Source organism: Natator depressus, chromosome 23 (genome assembly GCF_965152275.1).
Source record: "Natator depressus isolate rNatDep1 chromosome 23, rNatDep2.hap1, whole genome shotgun sequence".
Taxonomy (NCBI): domain Eukaryota; kingdom Metazoa; phylum Chordata; order Testudines; family Cheloniidae; genus Natator; species Natator depressus.
The window spans coordinates 1,467,774-1,490,091 of record NC_134256.1 but is presented as its reverse complement, the minus strand read 5'-3'; the positions used below and the strand labels follow the sequence as shown (position 1 = coordinate 1,490,091).

The 22,318-nt window shown below is 67.7% G+C and overlaps 4 protein-coding genes across 8 annotated transcripts; 1 reads left to right on the top strand and 3 right to left on the bottom strand.

The window, feature by feature from the left end:
- Window positions 1-1,308: 1,308 nt before the first annotated feature.
- LOC141976223 (rho-related GTP-binding protein RhoU-like) lies at window positions 1,309-4,583 on the bottom strand. The gene is made up of 3 exons (XM_074937059.1): window positions 4,391-4,583; window positions 3,516-3,574; window positions 1,309-3,070 (listed from the first exon to the last, which is right to left on the bottom strand). Exons 1-3 carry the CDS (start codon window positions 4,581-4,583, stop codon window positions 2,624-2,626), a joined length of 699 nt encoding a protein of 232 aa, XP_074793160.1. The 3' UTR covers window positions 1,309-2,623.
- Window positions 4,584-6,677: 2,094 nt separating this feature from the next.
- MIA (MIA SH3 domain containing) lies at window positions 6,678-9,159 on the bottom strand. 2 transcript variants are annotated; one of them, XM_074937862.1, is made up of 4 exons: window positions 8,564-9,159; window positions 7,791-7,924; window positions 7,301-7,411; window positions 6,678-6,927 (listed from the first exon to the last, which is right to left on the bottom strand). In XM_074937862.1, the coding sequence occupies exons 1-4, from the start codon at window positions 8,715-8,717 to the stop codon at window positions 6,904-6,906; spliced, it is 423 nt and encodes a 140-aa protein (XP_074793963.1). In that variant the 5' UTR covers window positions 8,718-9,159; the 3' UTR covers window positions 6,678-6,903. The 2 variants fall into 2 exon arrangements, with proteins under 2 accessions (XP_074793963.1, XP_074793964.1); XM_074937863.1 differs by lacking the exon at window positions 8,564-9,159 and adding an exon at window positions 8,162-8,514.
- Window positions 9,160-9,900: 741 nt separating this feature from the next.
- On the bottom strand, window positions 9,901-13,467 carry SNRPA (small nuclear ribonucleoprotein polypeptide A). Its single transcript, XM_074937861.1, has 7 exons — window positions 13,325-13,467; window positions 12,434-12,534; window positions 11,951-12,123; window positions 11,677-11,853; window positions 11,246-11,419; window positions 10,716-10,804; window positions 9,901-10,515 (listed from the first exon to the last, which is right to left on the bottom strand). Exons 2-7 carry the CDS (start codon window positions 12,504-12,506, stop codon window positions 10,356-10,358), a joined length of 846 nt encoding a protein of 281 aa, XP_074793962.1. The 5' UTR covers window positions 12,507-12,534; window positions 13,325-13,467; the 3' UTR covers window positions 9,901-10,355.
- ACTMAP (actin maturation protease) lies at window positions 12,797-22,307 on the top strand. 4 transcript variants are annotated; one of them, XM_074937857.1, is made up of 6 exons: window positions 12,797-12,804; window positions 17,189-17,257; window positions 18,533-18,657; window positions 19,923-20,052; window positions 20,596-20,666; window positions 21,207-22,307. In XM_074937857.1, the coding sequence occupies exons 3-6, from the start codon at window positions 18,555-18,557 to the stop codon at window positions 21,572-21,574; spliced, it is 672 nt and encodes a 223-aa protein (XP_074793958.1). In that variant the 5' UTR covers window positions 12,797-12,804; window positions 17,189-17,257; window positions 18,533-18,554; the 3' UTR covers window positions 21,575-22,307. The 4 variants fall into 4 exon arrangements, with proteins under 4 accessions (XP_074793958.1, XP_074793957.1, XP_074793960.1 ...); XM_074937856.1 differs by lacking the exon at window positions 12,797-12,804 and adding an exon at window positions 14,032-14,216; XM_074937858.1 differs by lacking the exon at window positions 12,797-12,804 and adding an exon at window positions 16,847-16,864.
- The last annotated feature ends 11 nt before the right edge of the window (window positions 22,308-22,318 follow it).

The window sequence follows — 22,318 nt, the reverse complement described above, 5'->3', positions numbered from 1 at the left end:
CCCCAGCGCCCTTTGTCCAGGCTCTGGTGCTGTCGGGTCTGCTCCCCTCCTGAGCTTTATGGCAGGGCGGGAGCCGCTGATAAGAGCCAGCTGCAGTCACCAGCTTCGAGCAGGGACCACAGCGGGGGAAGGGCAGCAACAGGAACGTGACCAACACCCCCTCCCCACCCCCAGGGGGCAGCCTCTGCCCTGCACTGTGTACCCCACCCCGCACCCAGAGCTGGGGCAGAACCCAACAGTCCTGGCTCCCAGCCCCCCACTCTAACTAGTGGACCCCACCCCCCTCCCAGAGCTCGAACAGAAGGAACCCAGGAGTCCTGGCTCCCAGCCCCCTGCTCTAACCACTAGTCCTTGCCCTCCTCCCCAAGGGGCTGCTGGCACTAGGTGTGGACTGACAGTCATGGTTCCCTGGAGCCCCGATACAGAGCTCGGTCTCTCCCCATCAGGGAACCCCGGCAGGCTGGCACCCGCTGGCTGGTCCTGCTCAGCCCGGCGCTGGGCCTCGGGTCCCCCTGGCTACGGGCTCAAGGGAACAGAAGTGAACTGAGAGAGGCATCTGGCAGTGGTGAGACGGGGAGAGGGGGAGCCAGGACGCCTGGGTTCTCTCCCTTCCTGGCCCTGAAGTCACTGGCTCCCTCCCACCCTGGAGCACAAGAGCTGCTTCCCCACCCCCGGGCGCTGCCCTCCCTTCCTGGTCTAACCGGTCACCCACCCTGGGAAAACACGGGCGGCTGGTTATCAGGGACCTGCCGGCTCTCACCCACAGGGACGCCCCAAGGGGCCTTCCCCAGGGGAGGGGCAGCAGGTGGCGCAGAGAGCCCTGGCGCCCCCAGCTCTTTGGGCCAGCACCCGCACCGCATAGGGCAGCAGTGGTTCCCCAGCCCAGGGCACGAGCAGCCCTCTGCCCACGGTGCCCAGCTAGAGCCAGGGGGTCCCTTCCGCCAGCAGGGCTGGGACTCAGGGCGGGTGGCGGGGGTCAACTTCCAGCTCTAATCCAGGCTGGCAGGGCCAGCTTGGCCCAGTCCCTGAGGTCTGCACCGGGGAGCTCCCAGGGCATCTTTGCCAAATGTTGCACGACGGGGCCCTGATCTCGGTCGGGATCTGGGCAGCGCCCGGTGTGACGGGGGTGCTGAGATCTCCCTGGGTCTGGGCAGTGCCCGGTGTCATGGGGGCACTAGGCTCAGGTCAGGGGGGAGGGGCCCTTGCAGACTGTACTGTAATCCCCCGTTCAAAGCCCTTATCGACCCCCCCGGCGCTCGGCTCCCCCCACACAGCAGCTCCCGTGGGAGCTCCCCCAGCATTTGCAACGGGGAAAGAAACTTTATTGGGTCAAGACATTTTAAAAAAAGAAAGAGCAGACGGATGGACGGACAGACAAACCCCTGGCTTTGCCCAGGGTTATCACAACAGCAGCTGACACCCACCCCCCAACTGGGATCAGAAACCAGCAGCCCTGGGGCAGAGCTAGGGGCAGTTATGGGGGTGAGGGGCAGTTCAGCAGCACACCCCCTGCCCCCCCAGCCAACTGGGGGGACCATGCTGCTGCCGGAGGGGGGGAAAATAGATCTCAGCCCCCGCTCCACACAGGGAAGCCAGGTTCCTGCACCCCCTGAAGAGGATAAAATCACCCATTTGCCCTTTGCCGGCTGCCTGAAGCCAGTCCCCCCGTACAGTCCACAGCCCCCCACCCTGCTCCCAGTGGGAGGGCACAGGACACCCAAGGGCATGGCTGGCACAGAAGGGGTTAAGGCCTCGGGAGGGGGCAAAAGGGGGATTTCTCCTGGGGTCCCCGTGCCATGGGGTGGGAGGGGACCCTGGGGAAAACCCCTTTCGGCCAGGGATGTTTTTATACTAGTGCAAAGATAGCAGCGGGCAGGGGAGGGTCCCGGAGCGGGCGCAGACCCCCAGAGACGGGCCCCTCAGCCTGCTGCACACACGGGAAGCTCCGGTCCACGGCTGCAGCTGGCCAGAGCCAGGGTCCTGGCTGGGCAATTGCCGCTGGGCAATACGGGCAGGGCGGCCACGGTGCATTGCACCCCCCGTGCCCCGGCCGTTCCCTTCCACAAAGTGCCCAGCAAGGGGGAAGGATTTAAACCCAGCTGTGGGGCCGGACCAGGGCGGCTGGGGGTGTTCTGCACCTCCCCAGTCCAGTGGGGTGACCCTCCTGCAGTGGTTCACTCCCTGCCCCGTGCAAACCAAAATCCTCTGCAAAAGGGGCTGTGCTGGGAGGGATTCTCCCCCACCCCGGGCCCAGGCAGGGGTCAAAGCCCCAGGGCTCCCCAAGACAGACTGTCCTGCAGGGGGGCAGCTTGATGGATGAGATTCTGGCTCCCCCCACAGCAGGGAACCAGCCCCTGCTTTGAATTCGGACCCTGCGGGCCTTTGTGGAGCCAGAACACTGCCCCGGACTGGGGGGGCCATGCAGATCGGCAGCCCAGGAGCACAACCCACATGGAGCGGGGTGGGGGCGTCTGGAGCCCGGCACAGCCACCCGCACGGCATGGGGCCCGTCTCCATCCTGCCGGCAAACACCCAGTTCAGCAGCAGCCCGGAGGCTCTTGAATCCATGCCTGGATCGAGTTGTCTGTCCTCAGCGGGAGGGTGGCCCGGGGGAGAGCACCGGCTACCGCACACAGACGTACTTCTTCCACCAGGCCTTGGAGAGCGCCCGCACCTTGCTGGCCGTGCTCCGCGCCCGCCGGCCCCGGGCCTCGGCATGCCGCAGCCCCGCAAGGATGGCCGTGTCGAACACCTCCTTGAGGTTCTGCTGGGTCAGCGCCGAGCACTCCACGTAGCCCACGGCCCCCACTTTCTGGGCCAGCGCCCGGGCCGCCGGCTCGGCCACCGGCTTTTCCCGGCGCCGGGCCAGCTGGATGAGCACCTGGACGTCCTGGCGTAGGTCGCACTGGGTGCCCACCAGCAGCAGGGGGGCAGTGGGGCGGAGCCGGCACAGCTCCGGCACCCACTTCTCCCCCACGTTCTGGAAGGAGGTGGGGGCCACCACACTGAAGCAGAGGAGGAAGACGTCCGCCTTGGGGTAACAAAGCCGCCGCAGCGTGTCAAACTCGTCCTGGGGGGGGGAGGGGAGGGAGTGAGTGCCTCCAGCCAGCCCCACGGACCCACCCAGCCCCCACCCCGGTGTCCCTGATGTGCAGGCTGGGGCCCAGGGAGAGAACCAACTTCCTCAAGGCCACACACGGAGTCAGAGGTGGATCTGGAAATAGAACTCAGGCCTCCTGGGTCCCAGCCCCCCTGCCCTGTCCCTGAGCCAGGGATAGAACCCAGGAGTCCTGGCTCCCAGCCCCCCTGCTCTCACCACTAGCCCCCACTCCCCTCCCAGAGCAGGGACAGAACCCCAGTGCGCAGGAGGCTGGAGGCTGGCAGAGAGCCACAGAGGGGGAGCAGGGCAGGTTCGTCACCTTCCCCAGCACCCCCCGAGCTGACCTGCTCAGACACGCCGGGGGTTGACCAGCTGCTGGGAATGGGTTAAAGGGAGCTCCCAGCTGGGCTCTTACCTGCCCCGCCGTGTCACAGAGATGCAGCCTCACAGGGGCGCTGTCCACCTGCACCACAGCTGCAAGGGGAAGAGACCCGTTACCCCTGGAGCCAGACGCTCCGCGGACCACCAACAACCACCCCCTCTCCAGCCCCAGGGACGCTGAGCTTCTCAAAACAGGTCAGTGGCAAAGCTGGGAGAGAACCCACCTCTGCCGCTCTAACCGCTACCCCGTCCCCCCAGTGCTGGGATAGAACCCAGGAGTCCTGGCTCCCAGCCCCCCCCCCCCCCGCTCTAACCACTAGCCCCCACTCCCCTCCCAGAGCTGGGGAGAGAACCCAGGAGTCCTGACTCCCAGCTCCCCCCTGCTCTAACCACCAGCCCCCACTCCCCTCCCAGAGCTGGGGAGAGAACCCAGGAGTCCTGGCTTCCAGCCCCCCCTGCTCTAACCACCAGCCCCCACTCCCGTCCCAGAGCTGGGGAGAGAACCCAGGAGTCCTGGCTTCCAGCCCCCCCTGCTCTAACCACCAGCCCCCACTCCCCTCCCAGAGCTGGGACAGAACCCAGGAGTCCTGACTCCCAGCTCCCCCCTGCTCTAACCACTAGCCCCCACTCCCGTCCCAGAGCTGGGGAGAGAACCCAGGAGTCCTGGCTTCCAGCCCCCCCTGCTCTAACCACCAGCCCCCACTCCCCTCCCAGAGCTGGGACAGAACCCAGGAGTCCGGGGGCAGGGGTCCCATTCTGGGCAGTGGGGCGGGCAGAGCACCGAGGGGACGGGGGGAAGGCCCGTGCGCTCCAGGGGGTGGGAAACCCCTTGGCAGGTCCCCCGGCGGGCTGGAAGCGGGGTCGCGGCTGGAGAGGCCGGGCGGAGGCGGGGCCCCCCGCGGGACCTACCCGAGAAGCGGTCCAGCGCCGTGGGCACGTAGCGGGCCGGGTACCCGTTGGCGCTGTAGCTCACCGCCAGGCTGGTCTTGCCCACGGCGCCGTCCCCCAGCAGGACGCACTGCAGCTCCAGCCGGGGCGGGGGCCGGTGCGGGGGCACCGGGGGCGCAGGCGGGTACTCGGGCAGCAGCTCCTGGGGGCCCATGGTCCGGCCCGGGCCCCTGGCGGGGAGGGCAAAGGGGCGGAGGCGGGAGCCGCGGGGGGTCGCCACAGCCGGCTGCGCCCCCGTGCGCCCTGCGCTCCAAGCCGCGGCGCGCTGCCCCGCGCGGGGCTTTATACCCCGGCTCATCTCCATCGCCCCGCCCCCAGGGGGCGGGGACTAAGCGGGGGACACGCCCTGCATGCTGGAGGAGGTGGGGCAAAAGAAGGGGGGAGGGGAGATGTGCTAACGGGGCGGGGGGGGTCCTTGCCCAGACCTCGGGAATCCAGCTCCCCCTGCCCAGCGGCTCCAGGGACCCTGGCTGAGCTGGGCCCCTGCTGGGCACGGGGGGACCTGGTGGGGCCTCGGCCTGAGCCCCGCTACTTCCCACCCCTCCCCCACAGGGCTGGGGCCTGAGCCCCACTACTCCCACCCCCTCCCTCTGGGGTCTGGGGCCTGCCCCCCCGCTGGGTGTGACCATTTGTCAATGCTGCCCAGCCCGACACACCCACCACCCTGTTGTGCATTAATAGAGAATGGTCCCTCTCTGCCGCGAGTCCCCCTCCCCCCCCAGGTGTTTTGGACACCGCAGCGCATCTGCGGGGGCTTCACGCCTCCCCCGTGCACCAGGAGCAAAAACAGGAAGAAGCCGAGCGCGTGTGCAGAGCACGTCACCTGTGTTTGGAAACAGGACACGGTGCCGGGGCGATCCCAGGGCTGGGTCAAAAGGGCTCCAGGCAGGGCCCTGGCTTCAGAGAGCTGCTTATGGGAGCCACGGCCCTGCAGTTCCCACAAACCCCCCTGGCAATCAGCCGCCAGAGAGCTCAAAAACCGGAGACGGGGGGGGGGGGTAGGGCTCAGCATCCAGCCCAACAGGGCTCTGGTCTCGGTCAGGGCAGCTGGGACAACAGGGTGCTGATTTTGGGGTGGGATCCATGCAGCACCCAGGGCCCTGGCTGCTGGTCAAGTTCCTTGGTGCTATCGTCATACACACCATAAATCTACACCCCACCCATCCCCGTTTTTTGGATGCCTTCCAGATTTTGCAAGGTGAGACCCATGCGCTCGCCCGGCCAAAGCCCCGCTAGCCAGAGGACAGAGGAAAGGTGCCAGCTAAAGGGAAGCCCCTCCCTTCCCCCCACCTTTGCCCCCAGTTCTCCAGCCTGCTCTCAGCCCACCTGCCAAGAGCCGAAGCCGGGATCTGACGGCTTTGCTGCAGGTTGCAGATAACCCCCTTTCGCTCCAGGGCAGGAGCTCCTGGCATCCGCCCGAGCGGCTGCCTGAAAGGTCCCAGTGACCCTGGGCTGCAGTGTTAGCTAACCCCCACAGTGAATTAGCAGTGCAGGGGGTGACACCCTCTGTCCCCAGCGCCAGGGCAGCCCAAGGGAGACCCCCACATGCCCCCCCGCAGCAATCCCCCTGCCATGAGCTAGAGAGGACCCTGCCTCCCTGAAGCCCCACCTCCGCTGAGCCTGCCAGCTGTAACAAAGCCTCCCCCAGACCCCTGGGGGGGCCACTCTCTTGTGCTTTCACTTTGAGAAGGCAGGTGATAAACTAGTTGGCACTTGTCCCACAGCCCCACCCCTCCTCCCTGGGGGGAGCAGGGATCAGAAATGCCCCTCACCAAGCCATGCCCAGCCCCTTCGGCGAGCCCCCAGCCCTAGCTCCATGGGGGGGAAGGCCACGGTGCGTGGCACAAGCAGGGCAGGGCGGCAGAGAATCTGGGGCAGGGTGTACGAATGAGATTTCTATTTCCAGCCCGCTGCTCCAGGGGGACGGCGCTGCCAGCACCAACTCTGCGGCAGCCCCCCCCCCCCATCCAAGGGGGGGCCGGAGGGACAGGAACATTCCCAAGTGCCCCCACCCAGCTGGACACTGGGGATACCTCCCCTTGACCCCCAGGGCACTCCTGGGTGCTGCCCCCCCGAGCCAGAAGGGTCTCACTTTTCAAGCCAGGCAGGTGTCCAGCTGGCCTGCGCCAGCAAGAAGCCAGGCAGCTGGGGCGAGGCTGCAAACACCCCCCTCCCCACCTCGCCCCATCTAGGAGAGCCGCTGCTCCTGCTTCCTCCCCAGGGAAAGACGGGGGCCAGCAGGTTTGCTGCATGGGAGTTTATTTAGGACTGGCCCCAGGTGGGGGGCAGTAAGGGTGAAGCTACAGGGAACTGCCCCAGGACCAGAGGACCCCGCCGGGGCGGGGGCGGAATTACTGCTACAGCAAAGGAAATTCACTTCAGCCCCAGGCCCTGGGCCCAGCGCTGGAGCTGCGGCGCCCAAGCAGCTGTGCTGGGATCCAAGCGAGCGCCGGGAGCTGGGGCCAAGGCAGGACTCACTGGCAGGAGAAATCCCATTGCTGGAAGGAAAGAGTGCAGAGATCAGACACTGGCCACTGTGGGAGACAAGTGGAGGGAGTCCTAGACCAGGGAGGAGAGAGGAGGCAGCGGCTAGGAGCCAGGACACCTGGGTTCTATCCCCGGCTCTGGGAGGGGAGAAGGGACTAGTGGGTAGAGCTGGGGGAGCCAGGATTCCTGGATTCTATCCCCAGATCTGCCACCCCTGCAGTCTCTCCCCAACTCAGGGGCTCAGTGCCCTATGGGTGGAGCAAAGATGCCAGCCACCCCACATGCCGTGGTCTCCAGATGGTGGCAGCCCCCATGGTGCGGGTAGCCCCCCCCCCCCCCCCAGCAGTAATTGGGTGCCCACCTGCTGCAGGTTCGGCTACTCACATCGGTTTTGACCTCCACCTTCCCCGGCTTCAGGTACTGGCTCTCTTGGACCACGCTGCTGGGGAAGAAGCCCAGGCGGGCGGGGTGCTCCCCGTAATAATCCCCCTGCACCTGCAGGGAGGAGATTGCGGGGGAGCTTAGCCTGGGGTGCCAAGACACCCCCGACACCAGCCCTCCACCACAGAGCTACAGTCTGGGCAGGGCAAACTCCCCCACCCCATGAAGCCCCCCAGCAAACATCACACAGGAGCCCACCAGCCTGCAGAGGGGCACTGGGCTGAGATGGGAACCGGTGCTGGGGGGCTGACTGGCTTGACCTGGTGATTTGGGGATGCAGGGGTCAGGCCCAGCCTTCTGCGTGGCCCTGGCTCCTGCTCCACCAGGGGCTGATGCCCCAGCGGAGCCCAGGGAGCCCGTTTCTGAGCTCTCGCTTGCCCCACCCGGCCGGCCAGCGCCCAAAGAAATCCCCCGCGCGCCTCCAGCCACTCACGCTGCCGCCCCAGAACAACCGGCCGCGGCCCTTCAGCTTGGAGAAGACGTAGACGACCTGCCCGCGCTGGATGGGCATGAAGCGGCAGTCAGGGGCGATGTAATCCTGCACAGCCACCGCAATGGAGATCGGATCTGGGGGGGACACGACAGACAGGGGTCAATCCCTGGGCCTGGACACTGCACCTCCACCAGCCCCCCACCCTGTCTCCGCACCACGGCCCCGCCCTGCCCCATCCCAGCGCCACGGCCTCAACCCCAGTGCCTGCTACCCCTCAGGGCACAGCCCCGTGCCCCCAGCACCGCCCCATCTGCAGCCCCTCAGCCTTGGCACTGCCCCAGCCTCCCCCCTTCTCCCCCCCGCACACTTACGGCTGCAGTCGGCATCCGCACACAGCTTCTTCTCAGCCAGCTTGCCCAGCTGCCGGCCCCCCTGCGCCAGCCCCAGCAGGGCGCACAGCAGAGCGGCCCGGGCCCAGAGCCGGGCGTTAGCCATGGTAGGAAAGATGCAGCCGCCCCAGGCTCAGACTGTCCCCACAGGGAGGGCCGGCGCCAGCCCAGCCCGCCCTGGCTGCGTTTCTAGTCGCCGCCCTGAGCCCTTTTCGGAAATCCCGGAGCAGCCACCCCACTGGACGGAGCAGCGCCCACTCATTCGGCAGGGGCCCCCTTGGCAGTGCCAAGCTTTGCCTGGCCTGGCACTAGGGGGCACCCTTCCCGGAGTCGAGGCTGACCCCCGGGCAGCATTGGGGGGCCGTGCTGCTGTAGGGGACTTACAAGGCAGCCCTGACGCACACGCGGCTGTAGGGGGGACTGTGCTGCGGCAGGCACCAGGTTTTGGATAGAACATCGCCCCTGCGTCCTTCTGACAATTCCAGCTCCCCCGGTCCTCGGGGACGCCCATCCTGGACACCAGCCGGGGCACTGCCATGCTCTGGCCTCATGGCTCTCCCAGGATAGGGCTGGTCACCTCCGATTGCGTAGCACGGCTGCATGTCCACGACAAGAAGTCTTCGTGTCAACTTGCCAGGCCACTCAGAGCGGGAGGAGGGGAGACAGAGACCCATCCCTGGGCAGCGGGCACAGCCAAGTCACCAGGCTCAAATTCTCTCCCCCGTCCGCTTCGCTTCTTAAACAATCCAGTGCCACAAACTCAAGCTGGGAGCGAGGGCGAGTGGGGCCGGCTGGTGACGCAGGGGCCAGGGGGCTGGCTCTCGGGTAACATACTGGGCCCATTGTCCCCAGCCCGGCTCCCCACAGCTGAGGCCCATAGAAGGGGCAATACCACCAGGATCCCAGAGAAGGGGAGGAGAGTGAGGGGCACTGTCCAACCCGCCCCCCCCCCCAGCCCCGTGTCAGAGGGGAAGCCAGGAGGGGAGCCCTCTGATGCCCCCCCCCCAGGTCAGAAGCTCTTTGTGTCAGCGGTGGGATCCCACTTCAAGCCAGGTGGCACCAGTACTAGCTCCTGCCAGCCGCCAGTTTCCTGTACTCTGAGCTTATGCTCTGACTCAACACATCAGACCCACCCCTGCCAGGGGCCGGGTCTCACCCATGGGGGGCTGCTGGGAAGTGTCTGACCCCCAGCAACTGCCGGGCTCCTCTTGGCCAGTGAGGGGGTGAACAGGCTAGCTCTGAAGCCAATGAGGAAGGAGGCAGGCAGCCACTTCTGGGGGTGACCTCGGTAGTCAAACCCCGGCCACCGGTGATCCCTCTGCCACACTGGGAGCACGACTGGCAGGGCACAGGCCAGCTCCCCCGCCCAGGCACTCTCTTCCCAGCATGCAATGCTCCATCCAGCAGTGCATCCTGGGATCTCTAGGCTCTGTGTTAAAGAAGGCAGGGACAATCTGCTCAGACCAGACCCAAGCCACCCCAAAAGGCTCCTGGGATATTGGTGGGGTAAACCCAGAATTCACCACTTTCACAATCACCGCATTGGTAATAATTCCCGTCAGCTCCCGCCAATGCCCCGTCCCTGCCAGGGGGCTTGGCTCAGAGCCACCTCTCAGGACACTGGGTTAAGGGAATCAGACTCCCAGGTGGAGAATCCGCCCGGGCGATTTCACCCCGCCCCCCCGGGAGCCCATCCAGGAACGGCCCAGCCGCATCACAGGGAGGTCACAAAGTTTTTATTACAGAACAGAGAGCGCCAGGTGCAATGTCTGAGCAGCAGACTCTGGGTACAATGCTTCCGGAGGGTTTTCGCTGCCTCTAGCCGCCCCCACCCCCTGTACCAACCATCCCGCCATGAACCAGCTCCAGGCTCATCGCAGACACGGGGATCACCAGCTGGCGGCGCTCTAGAGTCACTTACCCACTCCGAGCAGCCAGGCAGCGCGGCGTGCAGGGGGGGACGCAAGTCAGACACTTCCCTGCTGTCAGTTCACAAGGCTCTGGGGAAGGGGGCAGTTTGGGGCTGGAAATCCGGCCGACCCTGAGGACAGACTTACCTTCCAGGGAACTGGTAAAAAAAACAGGAGGGGGCCTGGCTCAATCAGACACTAACTGGGGGGAGTGGGGAGGGGCAGTTCTGGGCCTGAGGGACAGTTCTGGGCCCGGGGTGGGGTCTTCACTTCTTGGCAAAGGAAATCTTCATGGCGTTGCTCTGTGTGATCTTGAAGCCCTGGAGGGCGTCACGGGCGGCTCCGGCCTGCACCTCGTTATCGAACTCCACGAAAGCGATGTCGTGCCGCCCGGGCACCAGGCGCACCTCCTTGAACCCCGGGAACCTGAGGGGCAGGATCCGGCTGTTAAAGGGGACAGGCCCCCGGATCGCTCTGGCGCCCACCCCCGCTCCCTAGGCCTCCCAATCCCCGTGCTCCCCGCCTCCTTCGGGCCACCCACTTCCACCAAGGTTTGGCACCCCCTGCCTCGGCCCATCAGCCCCCCGCTCAGCGCTCCCGGCACCCTCAGAGGGCCCCACACTCACTGATTGAAGAGCATGGACAGCATCAGCTCGTTGGTCTCCTCGGGCAGGTTGGTGAGGAAGAGGATGTGATTGGGTGGGTTCTCAGAGAGCTGCAAGGGAGAGAGCAGGGGTCAGGCCGGGAGCCCCGACGCTGCAAGCGGCGCCTGGAGGGGAGGGCCGAGAACCCTGCAGGGTGGCTCCAGCCAGACGCACACAGCAAGGGCGGTGCCCAGGCAAGGCCACCCTCCCCCTGCCAGGGCAAGGGCCCCCCGCTTTCCATGCACAGGAGTCCCCCGGGACTCAGCATCTCTGGCTTCCCAGCTGAGGCGAGCAATGAGCCAGTGGGGACGACTTACCGCTCCCGGGGTCCCACACAACCCTGCGAGTTCTCTTCCGCTCCCCACTGGAGCCAGTACCTTGAAGGGGAAAGGGCCTGTTACCCCTAAGCCCCAACCCCAGCCGGAGGTTTGCCCCACGCCACTGAGTCCGATGTGACATGGCCATTGTTGCCAGAAAGGAACAGGAGCCAGGCCAAGCTCTGTCATACTCACCGGCTGGGTAGGCGGCATCTGGCCAGGCATCATCTGCTGAGGGGGCATGGCCCCTGGCGCGATTCCTCCTGGAGTCATACCGGGTGGGGGGATCATACCCGGAGGGGGCATGTATGGAGGCTGGCCTGCCATGTGGTGCATCATGCGAGGGGCCTGGTTCATTGGCGGCATCCCCTATGGGAGAGAGAGCAAGCGCCCAGCTTCACAGCAAGATCCTGGGCGCGGGGCTGCCTGGGCACAGTCCTGGCATTCACACCAGAGTCCACCGCGGGCCGCAGAAGCCTGGCAGTCACAGAAGCCAAACAGCAGACCCAGCCCGACTCCCGAGAGCAGCCCGGGACATGCTGGCTGCCCCACGCCCCTCGCGCCGGCTGCCAACCAGCCACTGCCCTGGGGCAGCGTCCGTCAGAGGCGCGGCTCACGTTACTCACAGGGACGGCTCCTTGCACTGCGCCTGCCACCGGAGCAGCGGCCCCAGGCATTTGTTTCTTGACCACGGGCGTCTCCGGGCCTTTAGGCTTCCTCTTCTCCCGCTTGCGGTCGCGCTCCACGTAGGTGCCTTTCATTTTTGAGATGATGTCGGAGTCCGACTTGGCGTACTGGATCCTCTGGGGGCGGAGAGAGCTCGTCAGGGGGAGCCCGGCCAACCGGGCAGTTCCCACGGCACCCGCCAGACGGCCGCCCCCGGCCCAGGGCGGCACTTACCATCGGCTTGTCATAGAAGGGGAACCCCTGCATGGACCTCAAGGCGTTGGTGGCGCTGCTGATTTCCTTGAAGATGACGAAGGCTTGACCCCGCATCTTGAGGCTCCGAGACACCAGGATATCCAGGATCTGGCCGAATTGGGAGAAGATGGCGTAGAGGGATTTCTTCAGCTCTAGGGGAGAGAACCGGAGCGTTAGGCACACAGATCAGACGGGGACGGAGCTCTGCCGCAATGAGGAACTGGATGCAGACCAGGCGACTCCTGTGGCCTCGGACAAAGGTTCTCACCCCCCGCGTCAGAGAGAGGGAGCCCACAGCACCCAGTCCTCCTCAGCCAGGCAGCAAGAGGAGAGCAGGAGCGGGGCAGGGACAGCGGGTCCTCCAGACCCCCCGAAGCGCTGGGCTCTGGTGCTAGCCCCTCAGCCCAGCCGCCCACGTCGCCAGCTGCAGACAGGAGCTCCCGCCCCTGGGAGCTGGCTCACCATCCTTCTTGATCTTCTCATTGAGGTTGTTGATGTAGATGGTGTGATTGGGGCGGGTTTCCGGGACGGCCATCTTCGTCGGCCCTTCGCAACGGCGGGGTCTAAGGAGAAGAGACGGTAAACCGAGGCGACCGTGCAATGGCGCCACCGGCTGCGAGGCTCCCAGTGCCGCAGCAGCCGCGCGACCCCCAGCGTGCGCTTCCGGGGCGAGGGCCAGGGAGAGACGAGCACGAGGGGCGGGAGGCAGCGACCCCACGAGCTCCAGGCTCGTCCAGGCGCAGGGGTTACGCCCACCCCACAGCGCCCGCAGGAAGAGCGGGCCCAGGCGCCAGCAGAGCCGAGGCCGCTGGCGCCATGTTCAGCGGAGGCAGGTTGTGACAAGGGTCTGGGGCCAAGACCTTAATGGGGGGGGGGGGAGGCCCACAGCCTGGGCTCTAGGGCACGGACCGCCACACCGCAGCACCAGGGACCCCACCAGCCTGGCTCCCGGCAGCTGCCAGGGCCGCCAAGTCCTGCCACGGGCGCCAGGCCTGGCCACAGCGCCTCCCCACGGGGCCCCCCCAACAAAGACCCACACACACCGGGGGGCAGAGAACGGGCCCCATCCCCACCCCCAGGGAAGCGCTCACGGGGCGCCAGGCCCCGCCCACACCGGGGGGAGGGGGGAATAAAGGCTGCAGCCCTGCAACCCCCCCCCCGTAAGACCCGGATGTGGGGCCTCCGGGGGGAGGGGCCCGATAAGCCCCGCCCCCCAGAAGGCCCCGGTCGCTGCGGCCCGGCCCCGCCGCCCAGACCCCGGCCATACTGGGTCACACAGGGCGGGCCCGGCCCCCCGGCCCGATCCCCCCCGGCCCCGCGGCCCGATGGCGCCGCCCCGCCGCGGCCCCTCACCGATGGAGTCCGCAGGCCCAGGTCTCCCAGCGCCGCCCGCCGCCACAGGAGCCCGCCGAGAGAGACGACCACGCCCACTGGCCGCGCGAGCCAATCTCGACGAAGCAGCCTCGGCCTCATGAGCCTACCAAAGGGCGTCTCGCCTGCCCCGGCCAATGAAAGGGCTACGGCCTCGTGCCCGGGAGGCCAATCAAAGCCGTGTCATGGCTTCTAAAATGACCAATCAGAAGGCGGTGCTCTGTCTTTATCCCGCCCCCTAGGGCAATTCGCATTCGGATTGGGTGTTCCGCTCGGCAGTTCCCGCCTTCCTCACAAGAGCCGGCCAGTGGCTGAGAGCAGCTGTCAGTAATCGCCGTTACCACATTTGATTGGTGGCCTTTGTCACGCGACCCGGAGGGGGGCCAGAGAGGCGGGTAGGGGGTGGCTGGTATCCGATCACGTGACCAGACTCACCCAGCCGCGGCCGGCGGCCGCCATTTTAGGAGGGGCAGGAGCGGCTCGCGAAGCGGGCGGGGCCCTGCGACCGCCCCAGCGGCGCCCCTGGCACCATGACCTCCGACCCCGCCAGGCCACGCGCCACGACCCCGCGGTGACCCCTGACCCCCCGCGACCTGACCCCTGACCTCTCACCCATGCCCCAGTGACCTTGGTTCTAGTCTGCGCCCTTTGACCCCCTGCTTCCCCCCCCCCCCCGAGCCAGGGTGGGAATGGCCCACAGGGGGGGGCTGCCCCCTCCCGCCCCCCAACAGGGCCCTGCCCCTCCCCCTCCTCCTCCCGCTCCCCCCCCGCCGCCCCCCCCCAGGCCGCTGCCCCCCCACGGGGCCAAGTTCCTCCAGGGGGCGCCGCGCAGCGGGGACGAGCTCCGGGAGCTGCTGAGCCGCCGGAAACCCAGGTCGGGCCCGCGCCGGCGCCGGGAGAACCCAGGGGGCGCTGTGGGGCGGGTGGCTCGGCAGTGGGCGCTCTCCCCCGGCAGGCAGGGCTGGCCCCATGGGGCGCTGTGGGGCGGGGAGTGGGGCGGAGAGCAGGGCAGGGGGGCTGAGCAGGGGGCGCTGTCCCTGGGCAGGCGGGGCTGGCCCCGTGGGGCGCTAGGGGGTGCTGTGGGGCAGGGAGCGGGGCGGGGGGCTCGGCAGGGGGTGCTCTCCCCCGGCAGGCAGTGCTGGCCCCGTGGGGCGCTAGGGGGCGCTGTGGGGCGGGGAGCAGGGCAGGGGGGCTCAGCAGGGGGCGCTCTCCCCAGGCGGGCAGCGCTGGCCCCATGGGGCGCTGTGGGGTGGGGAGTGGGGCGGAGAGCAGGGCAGGGGGGTTGAGCAGGGGGCGCTGTCCCTGGGCAGGCAGGGCTGGCCCTGTGGGGTGCTAGGGGGCGCTGTGGGGCAGGGAGCGGGGCGGGGGGCTCAGCAGGGGGCGCTCTCCCCCGGCAGGCAGGGCTGGCCCCATGGGGCGCTGTGGGGCGGGGAGTGGGGCGGAGAGCAGGGCAGGGGGGCTGAGCAGGGGGCGCTGTCCCTGGGCAGGCGGGGCTGGCCCCGTGGGGCGCTAGGGGGTGCTGTGGGGCAGGGAGCGGGGCGGGGGGCTCAGCAGGGGGCGCTCTCCCCCGGCAGGCAGGGCTGGCCCCGTGGGGCGCTAGGGGGCGCTGTGGGGCGGGGAGCAGGGCAGGGGGGCTCAGCAGGGGGCGCTCTCCCCAGGCGGGCAGCGCTGGCCCCATGGGGCGCTGTGGGGCGGGGAGTGGGGCGGAGAGCAGGGCAGGGGGGCTGAGCAGGGGGCGCTGTCCCTGGGCAGGCGGGGCTGGCCCCGTGGGGCGCTAGGGGGCGCTGTGGGGCGGGGAGCAGGGCAGGGGGCTCGGCAGGGGGCGCTCTCCCCCGGCAGGCAGGGCTGGCCCCATGGGGCGCTGTGGGGCGGGGAGTGGGGCGGAGAGCAGGGCAGGGGGGCTGAGCAGGGGGCGCTGTCCCTGGGCAGGCGGGGCTGGCCCCGTGGGGCGCTAGGGGGCGCTGTGGGGCGGGGAGCAGGGCAGGGGGCTCGGCAGGGGGCGCTCTCCCCCGGCAGGCAGGGCTGGCCCCATGGGGCGCTGTGGGGCGGAGAGCAGGGCAGGGGGGCTGAGCAGGGGGCGCTGTCCCTGGGCAGGCGGGGCTGGCCCCGTGGGGCGCTAGGGGGCGCTGTGGGGCAGGGAGCGGGGCGGGGGGCTCGGCAGGGGGTGCTCTCCCCGGGCAGACGGGGCTGGCCCCGTGGGGCGCTAGGGGGTGCTGTGGGGCAGGGAGCGGGGCGGGGGGCTCAGCAGGGGGCGCTCTCCCCCGGCAGGCAGTGCTGGCCCCGTGGGGCGCTAGGGGGCGCTGTGGGGCGGGGAGCAGGGCAGGGGGGCTCAGCAGGGGGCGCTCTCCCCAGGCGGGCAGCGCTGGCCCCATGGGGCGCTGTGGGGTGGGGAGTGGGGCGGAGAGCAGGGCAGGGGGGTTGAGCAGGGGGCGCTGTCCCTGGGCAGGCAGGGCTGGCCCTGTGGGGTGCTAGGGGGCGCTGTGGGGCAGGGAGCGGGGCGGGGGGCTCGGCAGGGGGCGCTCTCCCCCGGCAGGCAGGGCTGGCCCCATGGGGCGCTGTGGGGCGGGGAGTGGGGCGGAGAGCAGGGCAGGGGGGCTGAGCAGGGGGCGCTGTCCCTGGGCAGGCGGGGCTGGCCCCGTAGGGCGCTAGGGGGCGCTGTGGGGCGGGGAGCAGGGCAGGGGGGCTCAGCAGGGGGCGCTCTCCCCCGGCAGGCAGGGCTGGCCCCATGGGGCGCTGTGGGGCGGGGAGTGGGGCGGAGAGCAGGGCAGGGGGGCTGAGCAGGGGGCGCTGTCCCTGGGCAGGCGGGGCTGGCCCCGTGGGGCGCTAGGGGGCGCTGTGGGGCAGGGAGCGGGGCGGGGGGCTCGGCAGGGGGTGCTCTCCCCGGGCAGACGGGGCTGGCCCCGTGGGGCGCTAGGGGGCGCTGTGGGGCAGGGAGCGGGGCGGGGGGCTCGGCAGGGGGCGCTCTCCCCCGGCAGGCAGGGCTGGCCCCATGGGGCGCTGTGGGGCGGGGAGTGGGGCGGAGAGCAGGGCAGGGGGGCTGAGCAGGGGGCGCTGTCCCTGGGCAGGCGGGGCTGGCCCCGTAGGGCGCTAGGGGGCGCTGTGGGGCGGGGAGCAGGGCAGGGGGGCTCAGCAGGGGGCGCTCTCCCCCAGCAGGCAGGGCTGGCCCCGTGGGGTGCTAGGGGGCGCTGTGGGGCAGGGAGCAGGGCGGGGGGCTCAGCAGGGGGCACTCTCCCCCGGCGGGCAGGGCTGGCCCCGTGGGGCACTAGGGGGCGCTGTGGGGCAGGGAGCAGGGCGGGGGGCTCAGCAGGGGGCACTCTCCCCCGGCGGGCAGTGCTGGCCCCGTGGGGCGCTAGGGGGCGCTGTGGGGTGGGGGGCTCGGCGGGGGGCGCTCTCCCCTCACAGTCAGCCCCGACCCTAACCCCCAGGGTGGCAGCCCAGGTCTCTGTGGTGCTGGAGGTGCCCGTAATTCAAATGAGACGTAACACTTAGTTCCTAGGCTCTGCTCTTCGCCCCGAAGTCCAGGTGCGGTGAACCCCGGTGTCCTGGCCCGGCCCCAGCTGAGCTGAGTTCCTTTTGCCTCCCTAAATTCCCTCTGCAGTGCCCGCTGGGTCCAGGACCTTGGGCCACTTCCTGTCCCTCAGTGGGGCCTTGCCACCTGGCCATCAGACAGCAGCCGCATCCCAGCCCAGAGGTAGCCGCAGTCCCAGCAGCAGCTGAAGTCCGTTCTTCCAAAGCGCTCTGGGAGGAGACGAGATCGTCTCATTAATTATGCAGAGAAGAACGTGCTGGCGAGCGGGCGCTGGACGGCGAATGGCCAGTGAGTGTTTCTTTGGTTCTGTCTTCCAGCTTCAGCGGGTGTTTCAAGTGGCTCCTCTACAACAGGGCGGTGCCTTCCTTAATCCAAGAGGGGCCCCAGTGAGTATTGCGAGCGCTATCTCTCTGGCAGCTGAGTGTGATGGGGAGGGGGTGGCTCTACCCGGGGGCTGGACCCACCCAGGGGCCTGGGGCAGGGGTCTCAGTCCCATGGATCTACAGCTTCCCCTGCTTGGTCCCTCCCAAGGAGTTGCCAAGAGCTCTTTTGTCCATGTGCATTGGAGGGAGCATAGGGGCGGCCAGCCTGGCGCTGAGCAGGGAGCCAGCGGCTGTATTACGGTCGCGCCTGGGAAGCCCAGCCGTGGACCCGGCCCCCATTGTGCTTGGTGCTGTATAAACCTCCCAAAAGACAGTCCCCGCCCCAGAGACCTGCAATCTAGGTTTAAGAGACAAGCCAGCCAGTGGAGACGGACAGGGAGCACCGGGAAACAAGGAGGCCATACCACTCAGCATGGTGGGCAGGGATCTTCTCCCACCAGCAGCCTAACCGCTGTGAAGTCTGTTGGAGGCGTCCCGGCAAAGGAGCGTTTCCCGGCAGGTGTAGGAGGCCGAGGAGGGAGCCGGGCGGATGTTTACGGGGAGCTCCGCCCGAGTGGCGGGTGAGAGCGCAAAGGGCCTGGGGAGCGTTACTCGCCACGTCGGAGGGAAAAGGATGGTGAGGAGGTAGCACAAGGTCGGACGAGTTGGTCTAAACCTAACGTCCGACTCAGGATCTGCCTTTAAAACCCCCACACCTGGCCTTTTCCATCTTAAACAGGTGCCCCCAGGCTGCTCCCCCGAACCCCAGCCTGGGGGTGAGCTGCACCTCAGTGAGCCGTACCCCACTCCCCTGGAGGAGCAAAGGCCTTGCTGGAGCTAGCATCTGTGGCCAGACGGCCTGTTCGCTCATGTCGCCTGATCTCCTGGGTGGCCCAGGCCCTTCAGTCTCACCTGGTTACCGATGTGCTGAGCCCAGAGAGTTGACTTAGAGCAAAACATTTCAGTCCTCAGGGGCTAAGCTCCAGTGAGCCCAGGCAGGAACAGGAGCCACCAAGGTGCCACCGCTGCCCCAGGCCGCTGTGATGGCAGGGAATCGACTCAGTGAGACGTGCCCAGATGAGCCCAGCCGGTGGCACGCGCCCCAGGCTGCAAGGGGAGGCGAAAACCGTAGGGAGGCTGGGAACGCCGAGGGGGAAGAGGCCAAAGGACACAGGAACCCAGGGAAGCGTTCCAAGGCTCGCGGAGAAATACCTGTCTCTGAACCCGGCAGGGGGACTGGCCGAGCTCACCCCGTGGGACCCAGGCTCCCTGCATTGTCTCTTGTCTCTGCCCCTGTAGGTGCGGGCTGGTGGCACTGTGGATGGCAGGCTCCCTCCTCAGTCTGTCCCAGGACGTCTCCCTGGAGAGGATCGTGCAGGTGGCATTGGAGAGAGGCTACACTGCCCAAGGAGAAATGTTCTCAGGTTGGTGACTGGTTGCGGTGGGGGTTAAAAACTCCCTCCCTGCACTAGGCCACAGGAGCTGGGCTGGGTGCTGGCGGGACCCTCCAAAGGCCAGTCTGGGTTGTGACTGCGTGAGGAAGTGCCCAGAGGCGGTACATAGCGCAGGGCATGAGGGCCTTGCTCTTGCCTTGCCGGAGTTCAGTCTCTGGCCCCTAGAGCGTTGCTGGGGACCGGACGCCTTCCTGGAAGGGCTCGATGCAGGGGGAGCTGGGTGATGTGGAACAGCCCGTGCTGGACGGGAGGTCAGACTAGATGGTCTCATTGTCCCTTCCAGCCTTATTCGCTGAACCCTGGTCTCTGCACAGCCTCAGCTCCCACCTCTGTCCCCCCAGCGGGATGAGTTTTCTTGAAAACTTGCAAGCTCCTTGATTTAGGGAAAGAACCCCACAGCCGGGCTGTTAATTTCCCACGAGGAGCGAGCACTTGGAGGTTTCTGTCCAAGGCACGAGGATCCTCTGGGAGCCGGGGCAGGCAGCGGGAGCCTCGCTAATGCCGGCCCTGAGTGGTCCGAGATCATGAGCATGTACTGAGCAGCTGGGCTGGGGATTCACTTTTGGAGCCTTTCAGGCTCATACTTCCCAGCTCTTCTCCACAGCCAGCAGGAAAAGCTGAGGACTTTGTGGAATCCCAGGACTCCGGGAGTTGGGGTTTGTGAGGAAAAACAGCGGCTATCGTCAGGCTGCTGATAAAATCCTGAGTGCAGGCCACAGTGAGCCCGGCCTGTATAAATGCCGTGGGGCCGGCGCTGTGTGTTCTCGCTGATCCATCGAGTCTCAGGCTGGCAGAGACCATTGTGAGCAGCTGGTTCGAGTGCCTGTAGAACACGGGCCACGGGCCTTCCCTGAATTGGCTCCTGTGTGAACAGGAGCTTCCTGAAAAACAGCCCATCTTGATTTAAACCGCCCCCGTGATGGAGAGCCCGCCACGGCCCTCGGGAAATTGTTCCAATAGTTCATTCCCCTCCCCGTTACAGATCTGTGCCCATTTCCTGTCTGAATTTGTCTAGCTTCGCCTCCCAGCCACTGGGTCGTGTTAGACCTTTGCTAGGTTGCAGAGCCCTTGGTTGTCCCCCTGTCGGGTCGCGTGCCCCCGGCAGTGTGGTTCCCCCGCGTGCCATCGGAGCGCTGCTTGGGGGGGCAGGAAGCCAGGGGCACGCTCCGAGCGCAGGCTGCGCTGCCGGGGGTGGGCCTCGGGGCAGCTCTAATCCCTGTCTCTGCCCATCCCAGCGGCTGACATGGCCCAGCTGGCCGAGGAGGTGTTCCAGTGCCGGGCCGAGCTGCTTTCGGGAGGTCTGGAGGGAGAGAACCGGGGCAGGATCCTTCGCCATCTGACTGCTGGCTGCCCCCTGCTACTGCCGTATCCTTCCCATGCGCAGCGACCCCTTGGGGTGTCCCGTCCGTGCTGGGCTCCGCACTGCAGCCTGTACGCATGGGCAGGGCTGGCGCAGTTCTGATACCCCTGTAGAGCAGGTCTGGTGGTGTCATTTTAGAGGCAGATGCGGCCACTTCTGGGGTGGGGTGTGGCCACCAACTCTCGCGTCTCCTCTTCCCGGCTGCAGCGGGGGCGGGGGATGAATGTGGGGCAGGTGCCTTCTCCCTCCCAGTGGTTAAATGCCCCCCCACACCTGCCTCCCCCATGCCCCGCCCTTCCGAGGCAGCCACTGGGGTGGTGTCTAGAGCCCGCAGGTTCAGACAGCAGCAGATTTAAAGCTCCAGCCCCTCTCTGGTTGGAGGGGTTTAGCCACCCCATGTGTGCCCAGTCAGTGCCTGCTAGGGAGGGCACTTCTCCAGGGGCAGGAGCCGGGTGCCCAGAGCTGGGGCAACCTGCTCGCCCCACGTGCCCCTTCCTCGCCAGCCGGCCTGCCACAGCCCCCTTGGCAAACCTTAATGGCCACCCCAGCTACGACGAGGACTCCAACCACGAGCCCTGCAGGAGACGCGGCTACAAAGCCCACTGGGCCGTCGTCTCAGGTATGTCCCGGCTGCACGGGCGGGGGCAGCTTCTGGGGCTGCGGCGAACGGGGCTCGGACCCCTCCTGCTCAGGCCCTTTGCCCTGTTCCCGGGCAGCTCCCGGGGTGGGGAGTGAGCTTATCCCTGCGGCCGCAGCGCCCCGCCCCGGTCCACCCCCAAACTTCCCCCATGGGAGGGCCTGGGGCTCCCAGCATCTGGAGCTGGGGCTGCCCAGCCGCCGTGCGGAAAAACAGGCTCCTAAGGCTGGGGCGTGGGGACAGCCCCGATCAGAGCCGGGCTTCCTGCGCCCACACCTGGGCACAGGGAGAAAGAAACCAGGAGGGTGAGTTGGCCTGGCTGCATTTCCAAGACTTGCCCCAAGGGGGCGGCAGCTGGCCGGGCACGGGGCCAGCCTGCAGAGCTGTGCCAACAGGGGCTGCCCCCGGCACTGGCCCAGTGATCCCAGGGGCGTGGCGAGGCTGCTCAGACAGGACCCTGCGGCTGCGATTCCCAGCACAGGACTGCCCTGGGGAGACTGGCTAGCTCCTCTCCCCCTGCAGGACTCCTGCTGGGCCTCCGGGACGGCGCCCTCGGCCCGGCCTGCCAGGAGGACGAGCAGATCCCCGGCCTCTTCCGCCCCGGCCCAGCCTGCCCCCCGCCCGCCCCGGAGGACGTGCTGGAGATCTACCTGCTCTCCAAGCAGGGCAAGAGCTGGCGCCCCCAGCTGTGGAATTACCGGCAGGCACACGAGAGCAACGCCCAGCTGATGGACTTCTGCCCCAAGCGGGCGGGCGACGGCAAGGTCTACGTGGTGCCCGCGGGCGGCGTCAGGGCAGGGCTCTGCGGCAAGTCGGTGCTGCTGCACCCAAGGACCACACAGAGCGCCCTGCCCCAGCCAGCCGGGCCACCCCGTGCTGCCGAGCGCTAGGAGCCACGGGAGCACCGGGTGGAGGAGACGGCACAGCCCCCGCCTGCTGCAAACTCCCTGCATCCCTTGGGCCCGCCCATGCTACGAGGGACAGCAGGGCCTAGTGGGTGGAGCACTGATCTGGGACTCGGGGGGCCTGGCTCTGCCGCGCTTCCCCTCTCCGTGCCTCAGTTTCCCCTCTGCAAAATGGGGCTGATGTTCCTGCCCTCCTTTGCAGAGCGGTGCACGGGGAGGGGCAGGGCGTATAATAGTCAGACGCACCGAGGAGAGAGCCGCTGGGGTTAAAGTGCCGGGTGTGGCCCCGGCCCGTTTTCCCTGTGCCCGCCAGGCTGCGGCCGTGGGGGAGGAGCAGCTATTTCAGGCCCTCTCCAGAGGAGCTGCTGCTCTTCCCCCAGTGAGCTTCTCAGAATGTCCCAGATTTCTGGTTTGGGGCCACGGCGCCAGGAAACGGCAGGTACTTGTGGCCGGCTCTGAAAATAACTTAACGCTTCCTGTCTGCCACCCACCACTGTTAGCTCTTGAGAGCAGGGACTGGCTCTCAGTCGGGGCTGGTGCAGTGCCCGCCCAGACAGGGCCCCGATCTTGGCCGGGGTCTGGGCAGCGCCCGGCCCGACGGGGCCCTGATCTCGGCCGGGGTCTGGGCAGCGCCCAGCCTGATGGTCTCAGCTCTCTAGAGCTGCTGTCATACACCTAACTTGGGAACTCTGAACCACGCCCAGCAAACCTGCATTAAAGACAAAGGCT

Bases quoted from the DNA above. Each gene is read 5' to 3' on its own strand.
- LOC141976223 (XM_074937059.1), bottom strand. From the start codon at position 4,583: ATGGGCCCCCAGGAGCTGCTGCCCGAGTACCCGCCTGCGCCCCCGGTG. The intron at 3,575-4,390 runs GTAGGTCCCGCG...TTCCCCTTGCAG, and splicing joins GGCGCTGGACCGCTTCTCGG to CTGTGGTGCAGGTGGACAGC. The intron at 3,071-3,515 runs GTAAGAGCCCAG...TCCCCCCCCCAG, and splicing joins TCTGTGACACGGCGGGGCAG to GACGAGTTTGACACGCTGCG.
- ACTMAP (XM_074937856.1), top strand. From the start codon at position 14,032: ATGGCCCACAGGGGGGGGCTGCCCCCTCCCGCCCCCCAACAGGGCCCT. The intron at 14,217-17,188 runs GTCGGGCCCGCG...TCTGTCTTCCAG, and splicing joins CTGAGCCGCCGGAAACCCAG to CTTCAGCGGGTGTTTCAAGT. The intron at 18,658-19,922 runs GTTGGTGACTGG...TGCCCATCCCAG, and splicing joins CCAAGGAGAAATGTTCTCAG to CGGCTGACATGGCCCAGCTG.
- SNRPA (XM_074937861.1), bottom strand. From the start codon at position 12,506: ATGGCCGTCCCGGAAACCCGCCCCAATCACACCATCTACATCAACAAC. The intron at 11,420-11,676 runs GTGAGTAACGTG...TCTCTCCCATAG, and splicing joins CAGTGCAAGGAGCCGTCCCT to GGGATGCCGCCAATGAACCA. The intron at 10,516-10,715 runs GTGAGTGTGGGG...CCTGCCCCTCAG, and splicing joins CTGTCCATGCTCTTCAATCA to GTTCCCGGGGTTCAAGGAGG.
- MIA (XM_074937862.1), bottom strand. From the start codon at position 8,717: ATGGCAGTGCCCCGGCTGGTGTCCAGGATGGGCGTCCCCGAGGACCGG. The intron at 7,412-7,790 runs GTGAGTGGCTGG...TCCTCCCTGCAG, and splicing joins GGTTGTTCTGGGGCGGCAGC to GTGCAGGGGGATTATTACGG. The intron at 6,928-7,300 runs GTGAGTAGCCGA...CTTTCCTTCCAG, and splicing joins AGGTGGAGGTCAAAACCGAT to CAATGGGATTTCTCCTGCCA.